A 17,462-nucleotide genomic window follows, 5' to 3' on the forward strand; every position below is an offset into this window, starting at 1 on the left:
CCAATCATAAGTCAAAAATATTGTGAGTCACTATACAGCTCCACCAAAGACTATACAAGACCAGTGGAATATGGTAGTCCAATACAAAGACATTGTCATTCTTCAACAGCTCATATTATGTTAACAGCTGCACAGAAAGTACCATAACATTTATAACACATAATAACACAGCAGTATCTCTAAATGTACAAACACAATCTAAAACAGGGAAGAGAACCTCTATTGACTGGTGAATGATCAAGTCTGCAGTGCTTGAACAGGATGTCTTGCTGTGTGGGAAAATTTACAAGAAACATTGCATGGAGTTGCATTAAGAATTAAACACCTAAAACATAAAAAACACAAAACAAAATAAGATGCATTATGTACTTGGAAGAATATCAATTAAAAAATTTACTCACAAAGCATCAAAACTAAAAACTTATCACTGCTTGTTTTAAGTCAGTCATTGACAGAGGAGGTTTTCAACTCAAGCAAACGTACACTCTAGAGGCATACCCACAATGAAATTCAAACTGAAAAATGCATTGCATAGAGGTGTCACAATGTGCTGAGCCACAACTGAAATAAAAAACATAAGGAACAAGACAATGTATTAATCTCTGTAAAAGTTATAAAGCTTTATATGGAATTAACTTCCATATAAAATATATGGAATATAAATACACACACACTTTCAGAACCGCTTGTCCCAGACGGGGTCACGGGGAACCGGAGCCTACCCGGCAACACAGGGCGTAAGGCCGGAGGGGGAGGGGACACACCCAGGACAGGACGCCAGTCCGTCGCAAGGCACCCCAAGCGGGACTCGAACCCCAGACCCACCAGAGAGCAGGACCCGGTCCAACCCACTGCGCCACCGTGCCCCCCTGGAATATAAATATAAAATATAAAAAACATCAGACTTGCAAGCTATAGAATAAATCAGGAAAGGTCCAAACAGAACACTCTGAGAACAAACAAAACAACAAGATGCACAATGTTAAATACTGCTTGTTAAGGTCTACTGCTTTAGCTTATCTCCACCAAAAAGTCAAAATAGGAAATAGTTACAGTTTATGTTTTTGCATGCCAACCACTCTGTTCAATGTGACTTTAATGGATCATTAGCACAACAAGTGTTATCGATGCAAAGGCATTTGAATTTAACAATCTAAAAATGCTAATATTAAACCATCAAAGTACTGTAGCTAATGTTGGCTAGCTAAACCTTTGCAAACATTCCTTTGTTAGTGAGGAGCTTACACTATCAAAGAACTTAGCTGATGTAGCTAACAAGTGGCAATTATGGTTGGAAACAATTAATTAAAAGTGATAAATTACTGTTTGGTGGGCAGAGTTATGTTTAAAATCAACGTGAAAGTGAAATCTGTTCAAATAAAAAAAAAAAAAATTGTTTCAATGATTTGTGAGCTAACATTCTAAACACAAAGAACAGGGGGAAAAAAAAAAAAACTCCAAACTGAAAGGCAAGGGAAAAAAAAAAAACCTCTGGATTTCCAAGTGCCAGCTGGTGCCCATCCCTCCTGGGCATCCTAGAGGAACAAAGACTTTTAAGTCAATTTAAAAGTGTGTGGGGAAGCTGCTGAAATGTCCCTTAGATGGTGGTATAAAAGGGCCCCAAAGTTATGTCTTCCCATGTGGGCTGGTTGGTAAGTTGGTGATATCTGGGCAGCTCATGTTTCATGTCACTATCACAGAAATTTCCCATAAGAAAACTGTGCAGACTGAGTATTAGTGTGAGACTACTCCAGGATAACTGAGAGGAATCTGCTAGAGAGGAAGGATGGCTTACAGTGCACCAACAGTCTCTAAGTCCAGAGAACAGTAAGAAGAAATTATGGATACATCCTTATACTAGCTGTTTTTTGTAAACATGGACATGCCACCTCCACATGTCTTACTAAAGTGTTGCTATGATCCACTCTGAACAGCTGGTCGCCTAGACATGAAGGGCATTTTTGACTCAGTTCTTGTTAATGCTGTTAAAATACATGTATTTCCGATGTTTTGCTCTGTGCTAATGTTATGGACTGTTACTTGCTATATATTCTCATGAATAATAAAATGAACAGGTGTTTCTCAGAAAGTAACAAAGGACAATTGTGCAAATTAAATACAGATGTTTAAAATATACAGCATATTGACGGCGTCACAGGAAAAATGCGATCGGTTCTTTTGCCAACACAGAAAACAAAATTGGGGAACGTCTGAGGACCTAGTTATTTGTACACCGTGCACGTGACGTGCTCGAAAAATAAAAAAGATAATGCTTGCCGTTCAAGTAGCCGCAAAATTAAATATTTCTTGCAACAAATATTATAAAATATTTTGTGTTACCACTGTCATGTATAAAAGTATCTTTTGTTGGTTTTTTTAATGCAGTCTGAGTTTAGGCGACATAATACGACTACCGGCTACCGCGTGCAGAACCAAAAAGGAAGTGCATACGTTATTTCCGGTTTGGAAGTACGTAGGGCGTCAAAATGGCGGAGCCTGTTGAGCAATGAGGTGTGTTATTGTTCACGGACACAGAGACTCTGTGGTTTTATTTTTTGCTGGTTATCGCAAGACTATAAACATCCTGAGGCTTAACAAGTGTTCCGCGAAGCAGGTGCGTATTTCTGTACCGGGTTCCCAGTTCAGCTGATCGTGCATGTGACTTGCTTTGTTTTGATGATGAATGACCACGCGTCACGGCGTGATGGCTGGCTGCAGTGCTGCTGATGGTCTTAGACTTAGTTTGAGACTGGCCGAGTCATTTTTGCTAGGTTTTGGCGCAGATTTAGTAAGCTGAACATCTTGTGTCAGCGGTGAGAGTAACATTTTTTTTTTATATCCCGCGTGTGAAAGCTTAGCCTAGTTGACTGAGTAATTCTGGTCCGACCGACGGATGGCTCACATCACAATCAAAATCAATCATCGGCTGGGCTGCTGCTGGGGCGTGTGCGTTCAGTCCGCTTCAATCTGAATCTGTAACCTTAAGAAGTAACCTAATTTCACAGTACATTGGGGCAGTTGTGAGAGGGACTGTGTTAGTTACACTACTAGACAAATACTTAGTTTCGGTGGTGCAGTCGATTCATTGTGACGTGTCTTCTGAGTATGCAAATAATATGCTTCACAGTTCACGCTTCAGTTGCCCACTTCTCGTTGATAATGATATGCACTGCCATATTGTTTTCTTACTATCTTTTATCCAGCTGCGTGCCTGTGTGTATAATTGTTCTATGTGTCTTTCAGGGCTTCTGGTACAGAAGTGTGACACCTGCAACGAGCTGTTCCCTTTTCAGTTATTGCTTTTCTGCCAAATGAAGGAAAACAAGGAGAACTCCACTCCTAGTAACTCTGCCGTAAACCTGGACCACATCAAACCATGTTGGTACTGGGACAAGAAGGACCTTGCACACACGCCCTCCCAGTCCGAAGGGCTGGATCCTGCTACTGAAGCCCGGTACCGTCGAGAAGGGGCTAGATTTATATTTGATGTGGGAACACGCCTTGGCTTGTATCCTTTGATGTCTTGAAAATTTTTAATTAAGATTGAAAAGCAGTGATTGGTTTCCTTCGGTCATTTTCCTTACCCTAAAGTATTCACCCTCTAAATGTTTTTTTTTTTTTTTTTGTGTAACACCTTAAGTTTTTAATATATTGAAATGATGTTGTTTTTATATCTTTGTAAGCATAGATTGAACATATTTAATGGATTTTTTTCCTAAAAATGACATTTGATTAGCAAAAGTAATCCCTCCTTGAATCAATACTTTGATAAAGCTGGTCTGTCCATCCACCTTTTTCCTGGTTCTGCCGAATTAGGTGGAGAGCATTGGTGGGCAGTGATGTACATTCATTTCTTTAGCACTTCACTCAAAGCTATATGGAGTTGAAAAGCCTATTCAGCAATGGGCAAAGACTTTTTGATAAAAACACACAACTATTCAAAGCAAGGCTTGTGTGTACCAACATTTTGCTGGAAAGCATTCATCTAGTGACATTTGCTAACAGATAGTTGTAAAAAATGTGGGGGGGGGGATCAAAGCTGTTAGGAGGCTTGGAGAGAAATGGGTTTGTAAGAGATGGGCTATGAAACCGCACTTATGAGAGAGAGGTGAGTTTGAGTTACCACATAAGGGCCTACAGTGAGAATTGAGAGGCTTGTCCTGCTCAGAAGGGGCCTAAAGCAAGTGGTTAGAGGTGAACAAGTACAGTGCTCTTGCTGGTGTATAGGGAATGATTGGATTATGTAAACATCAGTATGCTAATCTTTTCACTGTCTTCTATTGGCATAACTTGGTACAGGCAGCTGCAGGAAGCAAGTGGAGATAGATGAAGAGGGGTGATAAATCAAAATGCTTTGGCGGAAGTGCAACTAACAACTAACTAGCTTGATGGCAAAGACTAAAAGACCAGACAGGAGGAAGTTGCAGTTGAACAAGCATTGTATCAATGTAGCTTGAACCATGAGATGTGTAGACTGTGGTGCGACGTGTAGATTCTGCAAATGTTGGAGTAGACTTGCAGGTTATGGCTTCGTAGTGCTGGTAGAAATTGGTAGAATATGGTGAATTTTGATCCAGGTTGAAATATCAGAAAGATGTGCTGCACTATGAGTGTAAATGTTTCAAAAGGGTGGAAGAACTGTTTGTTTTCTGAATAGCAATGATATTGGAGTCCTTGATCAGTGTAGATGGGAGAACAGCAGTTGAGAGAGACCCTGGAACTGGGAGTGAGATACTCCAAACCCCCTGAGAGGTTTTGAGTCCACTATGTTCCAACAATGTCATGAGGATAAGCTGATTTGTCTGTCAAATTCTGTATAGCGCTTCAGAAAGATGAGAGAATGAGAAGGTAGAAGGTGCTCTGACTGGAGAGCTTCCAATATTGTGATGAGAGCAGTTTCAATAAGTTTGTAGTCCCTGCTGCTGTATTTCCATGGCATTGTGTTCTTGCCACTTTGCTTGGCAGTAGGCAGTCTGTTAACTAGTTGATGGGCTATGTTTGCTTTGTGTTTCTCTCAAATGAGGTTTTCAAGGATCAAAACCCAAATCTTTACAAGAATCTCAAAATTGGTAAACTTTGTACCATGTTTCATTTCACTGTAGTCTGCTGGTCACTCAGACATTGCCTTTGCACCTTGTTTATCAGTTTGAGAGGAAAGTCTGATTTTGGTTGGGTCTTTTTTTAACAGCCTTGTCCAGCTGTTCAAAGTCATTGTGTTGGAACTTCTCTTTTTTCCATTTGAGGTTCTTTGGAGTTTCAGTAACAAGACACAAGAAAGCTTTTAAAAGGTGCTTTAAGGGGGCAGCTGATACTATAGAGCTGTTTTTGGACTCAATGGATACAATTTTGAATCACACCTTCAGTTGTAGTATTGTTGAGCAAGATATTTGTCCTAAATTGCTCAGTAAAACTTTGCAGTAGTATAAATGGATAATTGTAGGTAACTTAAGTTATTTTGGAGAAAAGCATCAACTAAATGAGTAAATGTAAAGGTATTTCAATTCTCACTAGATGTATAACATCCCCACAACTTTATTTTGAATTTTCACAGGCAGTTGCTTTGTCCTTATGGCAGTGTAACCCATCTACTCTTACATCTGAGACCTTAGAAAGGCAGTAATATTTATCCTTTACTAATGAAACCAAACTCAGTTTAATTCCAAATTAGTTGGACCATGATGTTTTCATTTTAGTGTTTTTCAAGAAAATGGAATGCATCTCACCTAAATCAGGTTAATAAAATGGTGATGAATATGTGTAAAGTCATTTTCAAATTTTATTTTTTAATGTAAGTCCTAAAACATCAAAATAGGTTTTAATATTTGTAGGAAAAAATACAGCTTTCTTATATTTTTAAATTGATTTTTTCTCATAATGTGAAATAACCAGTGGGTTTGCACTGTTTGAGGAATCATTTTACTAGCATATTTTCACTATAAGTAAAATGTAAGGTACTTCATTTGAATTGCCTTTGTTGTATACTTGGGTAAAATGGGTAAAAGTTGGCCCTGGAGAGCAAAGTTGATGAAGACCAAACCCTTAATCCAGTTATCAGGCACTATGACACCCTGGCAACTGGCATAATCTACTTCCATCGCTTTTATATGTTTCATTCATTCAAGCAGTTCCCAAGATATGTAAGTAAATTGAAAATATGGTGTGAAAACCAAATGTTTTTTTTTACATTACCTTTTCTGTAAATGTAGCTGGCTGTTGCTGACTGTCCTGTTTATATAGGTGACTGGAGCCTGCTGTTTGTTCCTTGCGGGAAAAGTGGAGGAAACTCCAAAGAAATGCAAGGACATCATTAAAACTGCTCGCAGCTTGCTAAATGACATACAGTTTGCCCAGTTCGGAGATGATCCCAAGGTGAGCCTATGTCTTGTATTTTGCTTTCAAAACCATAGTGTTTTTCAAATGAAGAACCCAATATCATCTGGAATATGGTTTTTATTTGGTCCCGGAGTTAAAGTGCATTTTTGTTCCTCAAAAGGAAGAAGTTATGGTGTTGGAGAGGATTTTGCTGCAGACAATAAAGTTTGACTTGCAAGTGGAGCATCCTTACCAGTTTCTTCTGCGTTATGCAAAGCAGCTGAAGGGTATACAACTGTTGAATGGAACATTTTTTGATACTCAAGGTGGAAAATGAAGAGACTGACACAGTTAATGTCTTGTTTTTATGTTAGGTGACAAAAGTAAAGTACAGAAGTTGGTACAGATGGCTTGGACCTTTGTCAATGACAGGTATGTAGGTACTTTTTACATCAGAATGTAGTTTCTTAGGCACACTTTATATCATTTAACATTTTTCCCCCTAGCAGTTTTCTGAGTAAGCAAATGGTGTACTTTGGTGTATATAAAATTTAGTTTCTCCTGTGTGCTTGTGTACCTATTACTTTGCTCTGTCATTTTGGCTGTTTTTAATCCCTAACATAATGGGGGTCTATTAAAAGGACAGTTAATGAAAATATACACCCTTTCTTAATATGGTGGTTTATAATTCAGTGCAATGAATGGCATTTTTACCCATTACATGATCATTTTACTTCCATACATGTACTGGCAAAAATACAGCAGGCACTTCCACCAAACACACATGGCGTGAACCCCCTTAGGTAATTTCCAGCACATAACTCCTGTGCCCAGTTATTGGTTAAGAGTAGTCATTCAATTCAACAACAAAGGAAACATGGAATAAACACTTTGTCTTGTGATCAAATGAAGATCTAATGTTAAACAATTGTTAATAATCCGATATAGCATTTCTACAGCATAGTGTTAGTGTGGTTTGCAGAAAGAAAGACATTAGGAGTGGTCTTGGACACTTCTTGTTTATATTATAAACATGTGACCTTTAAAAGTGTACTTTTTCACATTTTATGCTTATTGTGTAGACTCCAGATCACCGTGACCCTGCATTGGGCAGATACTAAAAATGCATATATGAAAATAATTTTTCTTACAAGTGTGGTGAAATACAGTAGTGTTGTCTGTGTCATGCACCAAAAAAAAAAGTTTTAGTCTCTTAATTTCAGATGGCACGTTTTTCATCCGAAAACTAATTTCTGCCATACAAAATAATAGTAGATGACATTACATGCATGGTACATTGCGCACTCCACAATGGGAATTCACCTAATAGGGTGATTTCATGCAACATACAAACCCTGTTATGGAAGAGTTGGGGAGTATGCTGTACTTATGCACTTGGTCCAGATCAGTGTGTGATTTTACCTGTTTTCTGCATGTTCCCCCAGCCTGTGTACCATGCTTTCACTCCAGTGGGAGCCGGAGATCATTGCTGTAGCTGTCATGTACCTGGCAGGACGCCTCTGCAAATTTGACATCCAGGAGTGGACCTCCAAACAGTCATCTCGCCGCTGGTGGGAGCAGTTTGTCCAGGATGTGCCAGTGGAGCTGCTGGAAGGTGGATGCAATGTGACCAGCCTTCTTTAGGCCACAATTATTTAATACTGGGTTAAGAGACGAGCTCAACGCATTTAGTCTGTCCATAGTATTTTCCTCTTTTTGAGGTCTTTGGAGATTATGAAATGTTCAGACTGATTGATAATGGCAGAGCAGCCAGCACTGGTGCCTGGGTTGTGGGTTTGGGTCAGGGTTCACAGCTGGTTTAGTCTGTGTGGAGTTTGCCTGTTCTCCCTGTGATTGTGTGGGTTACCTACAATGTCCAAAGACATCAATTTGATCTGAATTGATTGCACTATATTGCCTTTAGTGTGTGTAACCATGGTTTGTTTTGTGGATGGGTAGGTATATACTTGATGTGCTATTTCTAGCATTAAGTTCCCTTGAATGGTGGAGCAATTAAACATGAAGTAATAATAAGCTGATAATTCTAATAATTACATTTTGTTCTGTGGTTTTAGCTGGAAAGATTTTTTTCATTTTATTAAGTGTATGAATTGTTCAACAAAATGCCATCACAACAAAAATGGAACTAAATTAAAATCCATAACAATTTAATGTTTGGTGTAAGGAATGAAGTAGGGTGTATAGTACTACAAGACAAAATTGTCCATGATGGTATTGGAACGGTTCATAGGCATTTTCTTGTTCATTGCCTGCTGACTTGTTTGCCCTAAACCCTTTATTACTTAAACTGGGCTTTTCTCTGTAGATATCTGTCACCAGATCCTGGACCTGTACTCCCAGGGCAAGCAGCCAATCCCTCAACAGCTGCAGGAGAAAGAAAAACCTGCTGCCCCAGCCCTGCCTCCACCAGCAGCCCAGGCCACTACCCAAAACCCACCTACACCACTTCCCCCAAAGAAAGCATCACCGCAGACCAGCCCTCCACGGCAGCTCAAGCGACCCCACGTAAGTACAAACTGAGTGGCATGGCATCACTCCGCCTTTAACTGCATCTATGTCACATAACCACATGCCAGGGTCATTTTTTAACTTATGAGTTCTAGTTAGGCCAAACTTCCTAATTCTGTCAGAGGCTGTTTGAGGAGTTAAGTATTGCATGGATGTTTGTGTTAAATTGTCCAGGTAGAAGACTTGCCCCTTTCCAATGTATTCTTTGTGTGAAAGGTAATGTCTAATGCACAGTTATCCAGCCTGTGGTGGGCCACGTAACAAGAAATTGGAATAATACAAAATCTTTTTTTCCCCGGACTTTATTAGGAATTACCAAGTTTTTCAGGTGCAGCCATCAACCAAAGATGAAACATTTTGATACAAAACCTGCAAAGCATAAATACATAACTTGAAATAATTTGTCAAATATGCTTAGTAGTGAAATTTAAGAATCCCCCCCATTTTCATCTCTAGGTGGTAGTCATTACTTTGCTCACTCGGGGCTACGGCGGTTCAAAGCCTATTCCAGAATCACTGGCCATAATACAAGGGGATGCACCCTGGACAGTTCATCTCTCCATAGCCACGTACACATTTATACACTACAGGCAATTTAGTGCACCTAGTTCACCTGAACTGCCTGTCACAAATTGGACTATGGGAGGAAAAGGGGGCATTTGGTGGAAACTAGTGCTGATACTACAGGAACATGCAAACAGAAATCTCATTAAGACTGTGGAGTAATGTTTAGAGAGCAGCAAACATCACTGCTTCATGGTTTCACAATGGGACAGCTTTCAAGCTAAGGTATTTGACAAAATGTGTAGCATAAAGTCAAAATCTCTGTGGCCAGATAATTGCAGGCAGGACGGTTGGGGCTATTAGGTGTGAAGACATAATTGAACCTGCTCAGTCGGTAAATGGTTGCGTCACCTTTAGCCCCAGTAACTGCAGATAAAAGCTTCCTGTAGCTGTTGACGATGGTCTTATATTGCTATAGAGGAATTGTGGCCCAGTTCTCCTTGGAGAACTGCTTTATATCTCAGCAACATTTATAGGCTGTGAAGCTCTGTTCAGGTCCTGCCACACATCTCAATTAGCTTTAGGTCAGGACTTGACTATAAACCAGGGGTGTCCAACCTATGAGCCACATGCAGCCCACCATTTTGTTTCCTGTGAGAACATTTTGAAGATTAACGTGTACTATGCATACCGTAAATACTATTGAAACACACAGTAATACATTTATGCACATAGCACACCCCATAAGAGTGGGTGTCAGAACAGCAGATGCTGGCATTTCAACTGAGATATGCAAACTTTCACTTATTTATTGAAAGGAAGTGCAAGCTGGCTAGTTTGTGCAATGAAGCTGTTTCAGTTCTGGAAACAGTAAAACCACTAAAAGACATTGTGGAATGAAACGTGCATCTACGTTTGACAGATTCCAAGCCCAGTTTTGTGAAGTCAAGGTTATTGGAACCAAAAAGTAAGCTTTACGTACAGCAAAGATGATTTCCTCCAATCAAAATCACTGGTTACAGCCAGCTCTGCAGCTGCTGAAATTATTGCCATGATGACTTGTTGGGATTCCTTCTGACCCTAACCCAGAGACTGAACCTAAAGTCCTTTTTTGGACTTCTCACTGACTAATGGGGCCTTTGGGGGCCATAGCTGAATTTCATACAGTCAAAGTATGTAAACACATTAAACAACATTCTGTTTGTCTGGTAGTGATTAGATTCTTAACGTGGCCCTCCGACCACAAATTTTCATTACCAGGCGTATATTAGCTGTGCACGTTGTGCTTGTGAAGTTTGCGACAGTGTCGGTGAGCACACTAAACTATACTTGCTGCAAGACAATGTATAAGAGCAGCCTCTGAAGGCACGTTCAGGATTGAACTCGTTTAGCAGAGAATCCATCATTGTTTGGAGCTAAGTATAGTTGGCTTGCTGTGGTCAGCTGGCTGTAGCTGTTTCACTTAGTTCTTTTGTTCAGTTTTGTCAGACTCCCTCTTTTACAAGAACTCCTACAAGTACATTTTAAGTGTCATGCTTCCTGACTTTTATTCTGTCAGGTAAGTGCTCGGTACTGTTTATCTTCTACACCAAGGGAATGACTTAATACTGGTGTCGTCCCCTGGCGCCATTAAAATACTAGTATAACTGACAAAGATCTGATCAAATGTGATGTCAAAATGTGAAATATGTTTTCACAGCACTGTATATAAAAAATGCAAAAAATGGGTGACTGATGATTGAAATTTGATGTGTTCTGCAACTTCAAAATAACAAAACAATATCAATGTTCTGCTGAGCTTTAGCATATTTTTGGTTGTTGCCTAAAAATATATATATTTTAGCCACCTGTATTTGAGTTCATTTTTCCGTATTGAATTGTACTGCTGAAGTGTTTGTCTTTTCTCAGGACCCCTCTCCAAAGGATGATACAAAAGCACCAGGTAAAATGCTCACAAATAAATAAAATTAATTCATTAATTTAAATTGATCTTCCTTTCAGAATGATGCAGACCAAATTTTTTGACAAATTTGGGTTAAGTCTTTGTCTTACAGCCATCCATTTTTCTTTTCAGTTCCAGAACAAGTAGGCTCTAAAATCCCTCGCCTGGAGACCACCATGCCCCCATTGCCTGTGTCACAGCCTCCAGCTGGTGAGTGGGCCTGCTATATGGCACTAATATTAACTGAAAATATATATTTTGCTGTACACTTCATTTTGATGTATGTAGCACTTTTTTTGGTTAATATTAGTGATTAAATAAAGGACAAGGATGATTAATGTGACATCATAAAATGACTGAAAAGCCAGCAGGTTAAAAACCTAATTGGATTTTCACTTTTTTGCTGGAAGCACCTTGATTCTTTTTGGTCAACTTTTAAAGATATGTACATGAGATGAATAAATACATGAAAGTTTAAAGAAAAAAGTTGGGTCACTATCATTCAGCATTTTGTACTGAAAAAAAAATTACATGAATCTAGAAAATGGCTGCAGATATCTGGTTTGCAGTGAAGAACCAGGAAAACATGGTCTGTGAAGGTAGATTGGTTGGGCAGTGAGAGTAAGAAATCTTTAACTACTTCTAATTTTAATGTTTTCTTACTACAGTATTTATAACTTAGTTACTGTACCAATTTTAAGTAATGGTTGTGTGAGTGATAATGTTACACTGATGTATGGATGAGTGACCCATTGTAAGTAGTGTATCCAGCAATGTAAGTCACCTTGGTGAATAAGGTGTGTGGGCTGTAACACTACATAGAGTTCATTGGAAGTCGCTTTGGAGAAAAGTGTCTGCTAAATAAATAAATGTAATGGATTCTTTATTTTGGTATATTTTAACAGATGCTGCACTTGTATTATGTAAGCACAGTGAATCCTTTGGTAGCAGGACAACACGCATGTTTTCTTATTACTACAGAAAACAAAGTATTGTACTGTAAAATATACACCAGTACAGTATTTTCTTCAAAATAGTTAAATTCATGAAACTGTTTTAATTTATGAAAATTTTAATTTGGCAGTCACTAACACTTACATTTTAACAGTACCAAAATCCTGAATTGGTTTGAGTATTACTGCTATTCTGATGGAATGCCATGAAGCAAACGTGTTAAATGTTTGGTACCATCAGAGGGTAGGATTCGGGGTTTTATTTTGATCTTCTAAACCAGAGGTTCTTAATGTTGTCTAGATGTTGATAGTAATCTATTATTACCATAATTGCTGTACTCCTTTTTAGACAGTATCAGTACTGTAAACAGTAAAGCTGAAAGTTACTGAATTTATTTTGAATAAGTAACTTCTATTCAGTGTGAAATTTTCCAGAGGTAATTGTGTTTGCGGGGGGGTGTGGCTTGAATAACAAGTGCTGTGGAGTCTAAAGCAATTATTGGGTTACTGGAAGTCAGTAAAAATGTACAGACTCTGACTAAATGTACCGTATATGCTGGTATAGAAGTCGATCTGGCGTATAAGTCAACCCCCAAAAATCAGAAGTGTAGTATAGGTTTAGGCCTATATTTGCCGGATCAGTCGACCCCCAAAATAATGTGCACATTTTGGGCAGTGCTATGGAGTCAGAGTTATAGAGTCAGAAGCAATTATTGGGTTACTGCAGTTGGAGTCGTAGGTTTTGCATAACGATTCCACAGCCCTCTGAATAACTTATCGTATTCATTAGTTTGTAGATCTTTCTTCCAGAAAAGTCCAGATCTTACTCTGTTTAAATCTGAGTTATCAAGTGGCTGAAGTGAAGGGCTGCCCATGTAACCATTTGCAAATTTTGTGCAGTGCATGAAAGGTTGTGTGAATTTCCTGGAGTACTAATGTGATGGAACAGGTTAAATTATCTCCCAAACCATGTACAGGTAGTGTGTTTTGCAATTCCTAGATCCCAGTTATGTAATGGATGGTGACCAGACCAGTGGGTTAATTGGTCTTCCAGATAAAGCTCATAATTATCTAGGCTCATTATTACAGTAGCCAAAGATAATGTCTTTGTTGTCTGGCCAGGTCTGATTCGTGTGTGTGTGTGAAAGTTATGTCTGTCTGCACACAGACCGCAAGCCACCACCCAGTGCCCCAGCCCCACCTGCAGAGCCGGAGATGACAGCCACAAGTGAACCAGCAGAGCCCCCCAAGGCACCTGTGCCACCTCTGCCGCACACAGCTCCGGTGCACCAGCCCCCTCCTCTGCCTCACCGCCCACCACCGCCACCGCCCCCTTCCAGCTACATCATGGGCATGTCCACCACCAGTTCGTACATGTCCAGTGAGGGCTACCAAAGCCTACAGTCAATGATGAAGACAGAGGGCCCCTCCTATGCTGCCATGCCCCCTGCTTACGGACCCCCGATTCAGTACCACCCCCGTGTCTTTCCCCCAAATCCGCCTCCACCTGGGCCACCACCACCCTCCTCTTACCCCCCACCACCCAACATCCCTCCTCCCACCCCATCTTACCCACCCCCAGGTTATAATCCCAGCTACCCTCCTCCACCACCTCCACGCATGCCCCCAGGGCATGGTGTGCCCCCACCAGGGATGGGCATCCCCCCTGCCTCCTACCCACCCCCTCCTGGCCCCCCAGGTGGGCAGGCCCAAGTACCCCTTCCCCCACCAGGCATGCCCCCTGTTGGTGCCTTAAACCGAGGTGGCTGGATGAGATGAGAAAGCAATCTGAGACAGTTCCCTGTTTTTCTCCTTATCGCAAATAGTCACCATGTTGACCAGAAAGAAATAAATCAGGGTTCAAACTTCTGATAAATGGCACGTTTCCTTTGTAAGGAAAATGTCACTGTGATGTTTTGTTTATGCTCATACTTCTGTTTCTACTTTTTAAAGAATTTTTTTTTTTTTTTTTTTTTTTTTTGCTTATGATTAAATATTCTTTCACTATAAATGATGTAAAGGAAAGACTTCTTGGAGTTGCCTAACTAGACTTTCAGCTAATATTTTAACCTTAGAAAATAATTTTGTGTTTTCCAGAAAGTTTTTGTCTGAAATTTGAGGAATTTTGCAATGAGGTGAAAAAACTGAAATTACGCTCATTTCATTATATTTAATAGCTGTGCTGCAGTCATTCACCTTTCAGCTGAAGCACATTTGCTCTGTTGGTGTATAGTGTTGAAAGATGTTTGAAACTAAAGTATGAAAAATTTATATAAATATTGTATAAAAAAACAATTATGCTTTTGTAAATACAAAAATATGAGGACAACTAATGACTTTTTGCTGAGACCTCCTAAAGTACTTTGGCTTGCAAGGCTGTGACCAGGCTGTTGACTGAGAAATCATTGTCATGTGCGATTCTGCCATACTGTACAGTAGCAAAAAGTGTGTAAAGACATCAAACATTAAATTTTTTTCTGCAATTTTAACTTGTGCCCATGGTCTGTTGAGCAAAATGTGAGGATTATGCTCACTTCATAATGTGTTGTCCCAGTATATGAACTGTACAGTTCAAAGAAAGTGCACGTATAAAGTGTTGTATCTCCTGTGACCCTTAGGACTGCTTACAGTGTCAAGACATAATTTCTCTTTATACTGGTGCTATGGCTTTTTTTTTTTTTTTTTTTTTTGGAAAACTTCACTAAATTGAGTTGTGTTTTTGGGGAAAAAAAATTGTGCTTCTTTTTAGTATTATCCCTTTTAAAACACACTGAACAGCAGGGGCCGCTATTCAACCCAAAACAACGTACCTTCATACATTAACAGAAGAAACTATTTATTTCCAAATGCATCTAAATGTAGTCTATTCAGTTTTTTTTTTTAAATTTTGCTAAAAATATCACTTCAGTTTCACCTAGATACATTTTTTGAAAAAAGTTACAAAGGCATGCTAGTTAGGAAGAGGTTTGCATTTACAAAGCATTGTGGGCTACAGGATTCAAGTTCACATTTCAGCAAATGTACATAGAATACAGCAGATTGTTCCATGAACACTGGTTCCAAATCAAAACCTCATCCACAAAGATGCAGTGCATTTTACAGTTCGCAATGAATGTATTCATACTTGAAAATTTCATTTTCTTGAAATGAGCTGGTATGAAATTTTTTTTTTAAAAGATCACTTTTTATAATTTGACTTTATATTAGATTAAACAAATGTAAGTGTATAAAAACTGCTAGGATTATTTGTGCATGATTACATATTTCCTCATTTGGAACACCTGCTACCTGATTCTTAATGTACTGTAATAAACTTTTAAAAAGTCTGAAATGACAGTACAGTGTTTCATTTCTATAAGAGGAATACCTGATAGCTCTTTGTTACAGTGCATTTTTTTTTGTTTTACAGGTGCTTGTCCATAGAAGAAGAAAGCAATCACTGCATATTTTGTAATCTTTGAAGTTTGTGAGTCTTTAAGTTGAAAATTTTAAAATATTCAGCACTACAAAATTAACACCAAGAAACAATGCTGAATTGACTACAACACATATGGTTTTATTATATTCTCATACTTTTTGCTCATTTCAAGAGGATTCAAGTGATCAGTCAGATGACAACAGCCACAAGGAGTTTTCCATTTTTAATATGCAGGTTTACATATTAAACTCCAGTGATTCTGATGGAATCAATATTTGTCTTTTAGACTGATGAATGCCATCAAAGCTGTACTCACTGGTATGAAAACCATTCTGGTTTCTTGACTTCATATGATCTGTACATCTTACAGAAGGACTGCAACATGTATACAGACCAATCTCTTATGTACATTTTTATCTAGGAATAACAGACACAACTGATTGTTCTTTCATAATTACCCTGTATACAATCCAGCCTTTTTGTGCTTCTCAAACAATAACAAAATATATTCAGAAATGTAAAACGTGGCCACTCCAGAAAACAAGAACAAAGTACTCCTATTATGGCTTTATACATATTTTACAAATGCACAAAAAATTCTCTATTTTTAGTTTTACATCTGCTTAAAACTGACTTCTACATCTATAAAACACTTCATTCTCAAGTTTATGGGACTGTCACTGTAGGTGTGCAATAAACAGTCTTCATACAATGCTCTCCCAGTGAAGAGGTGCCTTTCTCCTTCTGTTGTAACATCACAGTAATGTTGGAACTTCTCAGGCAGCATTAATGGTCTGACCTACCATCACTCACCATGCGTCAAACAAGGAACAGTTCTACATAAACACTGATGCAGTTGCTTCAAAATCATTTTAGCACTGAGCAAACCTCAGAAAATGGCATGAAAAAACTAGCTGCCAATTCTGAATACTTTTTAGGTAGAAAAAAAAGTTGCTGGAGAAGGACAGAAGAGTTCAGAGGTTCTTTCGTGTGGTTAAGGTGCAATGAATTGTGGAGCTTGCAGCATTTCTCATCCACAAGCAGCAGGAGTAGGACTGGTTTCAGAGGGGATGCTTGCGGTCCAGAGGCTGTGGAGATGGAATTCCCATTCACCCTACCCTCCCTACCCTCCCTCCCAGTCTGACATCTGCCATTACACTGGCCCCTTGAACTGGTTTCCAGAGAGATGCTGTCGAATGGACGGCTTGGAGCCCGCTGCATCACCCAGTTTACGCCATACCACCTGGACACAAGCACACATACAGAGTCAAGGTTGAAAACACTGTATAAGGGCTCAAGTTCCAGAAGGGGACTGCTGGCACATCCTCGCAAAAGGACTGTGCTTCCATGCACCCCAAATTCACAATATTTAAATATGAAATGAGGAGCATCTTAGTACTCATATCAGACTCATATTAGACTGAAAATATTAATGAGGAACAGATACAGAGGTGTTTGATTGCTCTCAGGTGGCTGCCTTTCATGCCAGTGGTCTTTGTAATTTCTTTTACACTCATATACATCCCCAGATAAGCCTTATGATCACTCCCAGATCAGCCTTTGCACAGCCAATACTCCTGTATTGTGTATAAATGTTTGTGTACTTAATAATAATAATAATAACAATAATAATAATAATAATGTAGGAAGGTTATCAGGATTCATCTATCCTGCATTTTATGTACCTACTCAAGCAATGAACATCGGTGCATCAAGTGGAAAGTAAGAAACTAGGTTTACTTAAGAATTACATCTGCAGCTATGTCTTTCTCCTAATGTAATGCACACATTTGTATTTTTGCTG

At 39.1% G+C, this 17,462-nt stretch overlaps 2 protein-coding genes across 2 annotated transcripts in view; one reads left to right on the top strand and one right to left on the bottom strand.

Moving 5' to 3' along the window:
• The first annotated feature begins 2,489 nt into the window (after positions 1-2,489).
• On the top strand, positions 2,490-14,935 carry ccnk (cyclin K). The gene is made up of 11 exons (XM_018729119.2): positions 2,490-2,614; positions 3,244-3,508; positions 6,056-6,137; positions 6,238-6,369; positions 6,494-6,599; positions 6,687-6,744; positions 7,758-7,927; positions 8,639-8,838; positions 11,254-11,287; positions 11,420-11,497; positions 13,409-14,935. The coding sequence occupies exons 2-11, from the start codon at positions 3,312-3,314 to the stop codon at positions 14,017-14,019; spliced, it is 1,668 nt and encodes a 555-aa protein (XP_018584635.1). The 5' UTR covers positions 2,490-2,614; positions 3,244-3,311; the 3' UTR covers positions 14,020-14,935.
• Positions 14,936-16,811: 1,876 nt separating this feature from the next.
• The window catches only part of LOC108920389 (coiled-coil domain-containing protein 85C-A-like), a 90,804-nt gene continuing 90,153 nt past the window's right edge, over positions 16,812-17,462 (bottom strand). The window contains exon 9 of the mRNA XM_029255315.1: positions 16,812-16,901. Within this exon, the coding sequence (XP_029111148.1) occupies positions 16,812-16,901 (90 nt within the window). The remainder of the gene's footprint in view (positions 16,902-17,462) is intronic.

The sequence above is a fragment of the Scleropages formosus genome, chromosome 1 (assembly GCF_900964775.1).
Source record: "Scleropages formosus chromosome 1, fSclFor1.1, whole genome shotgun sequence".
NCBI classification, from domain to species: domain Eukaryota; kingdom Metazoa; phylum Chordata; class Actinopteri; order Osteoglossiformes; family Osteoglossidae; genus Scleropages; species Scleropages formosus.

Coding starts and splice junctions, on each gene's coding strand:
- ccnk (XM_018729119.2), top strand. CDS start 3,312: ATGAAGGAAAACAAGGAGAACTCCACTCCTAGTAACTCTGCCGTAAAC. Junction 3,509..6,055: donor GTGGGAACACGCCTTGGCTT/GTATCCTTTGAT, acceptor TCCAGTTATCAG/GCACTATGACACCCTGGCAA. Junction 6,370..6,493: donor AGTTCGGAGATGATCCCAAG/GTGAGCCTATGT, acceptor GTTCCTCAAAAG/GAAGAAGTTATGGTGTTGGA.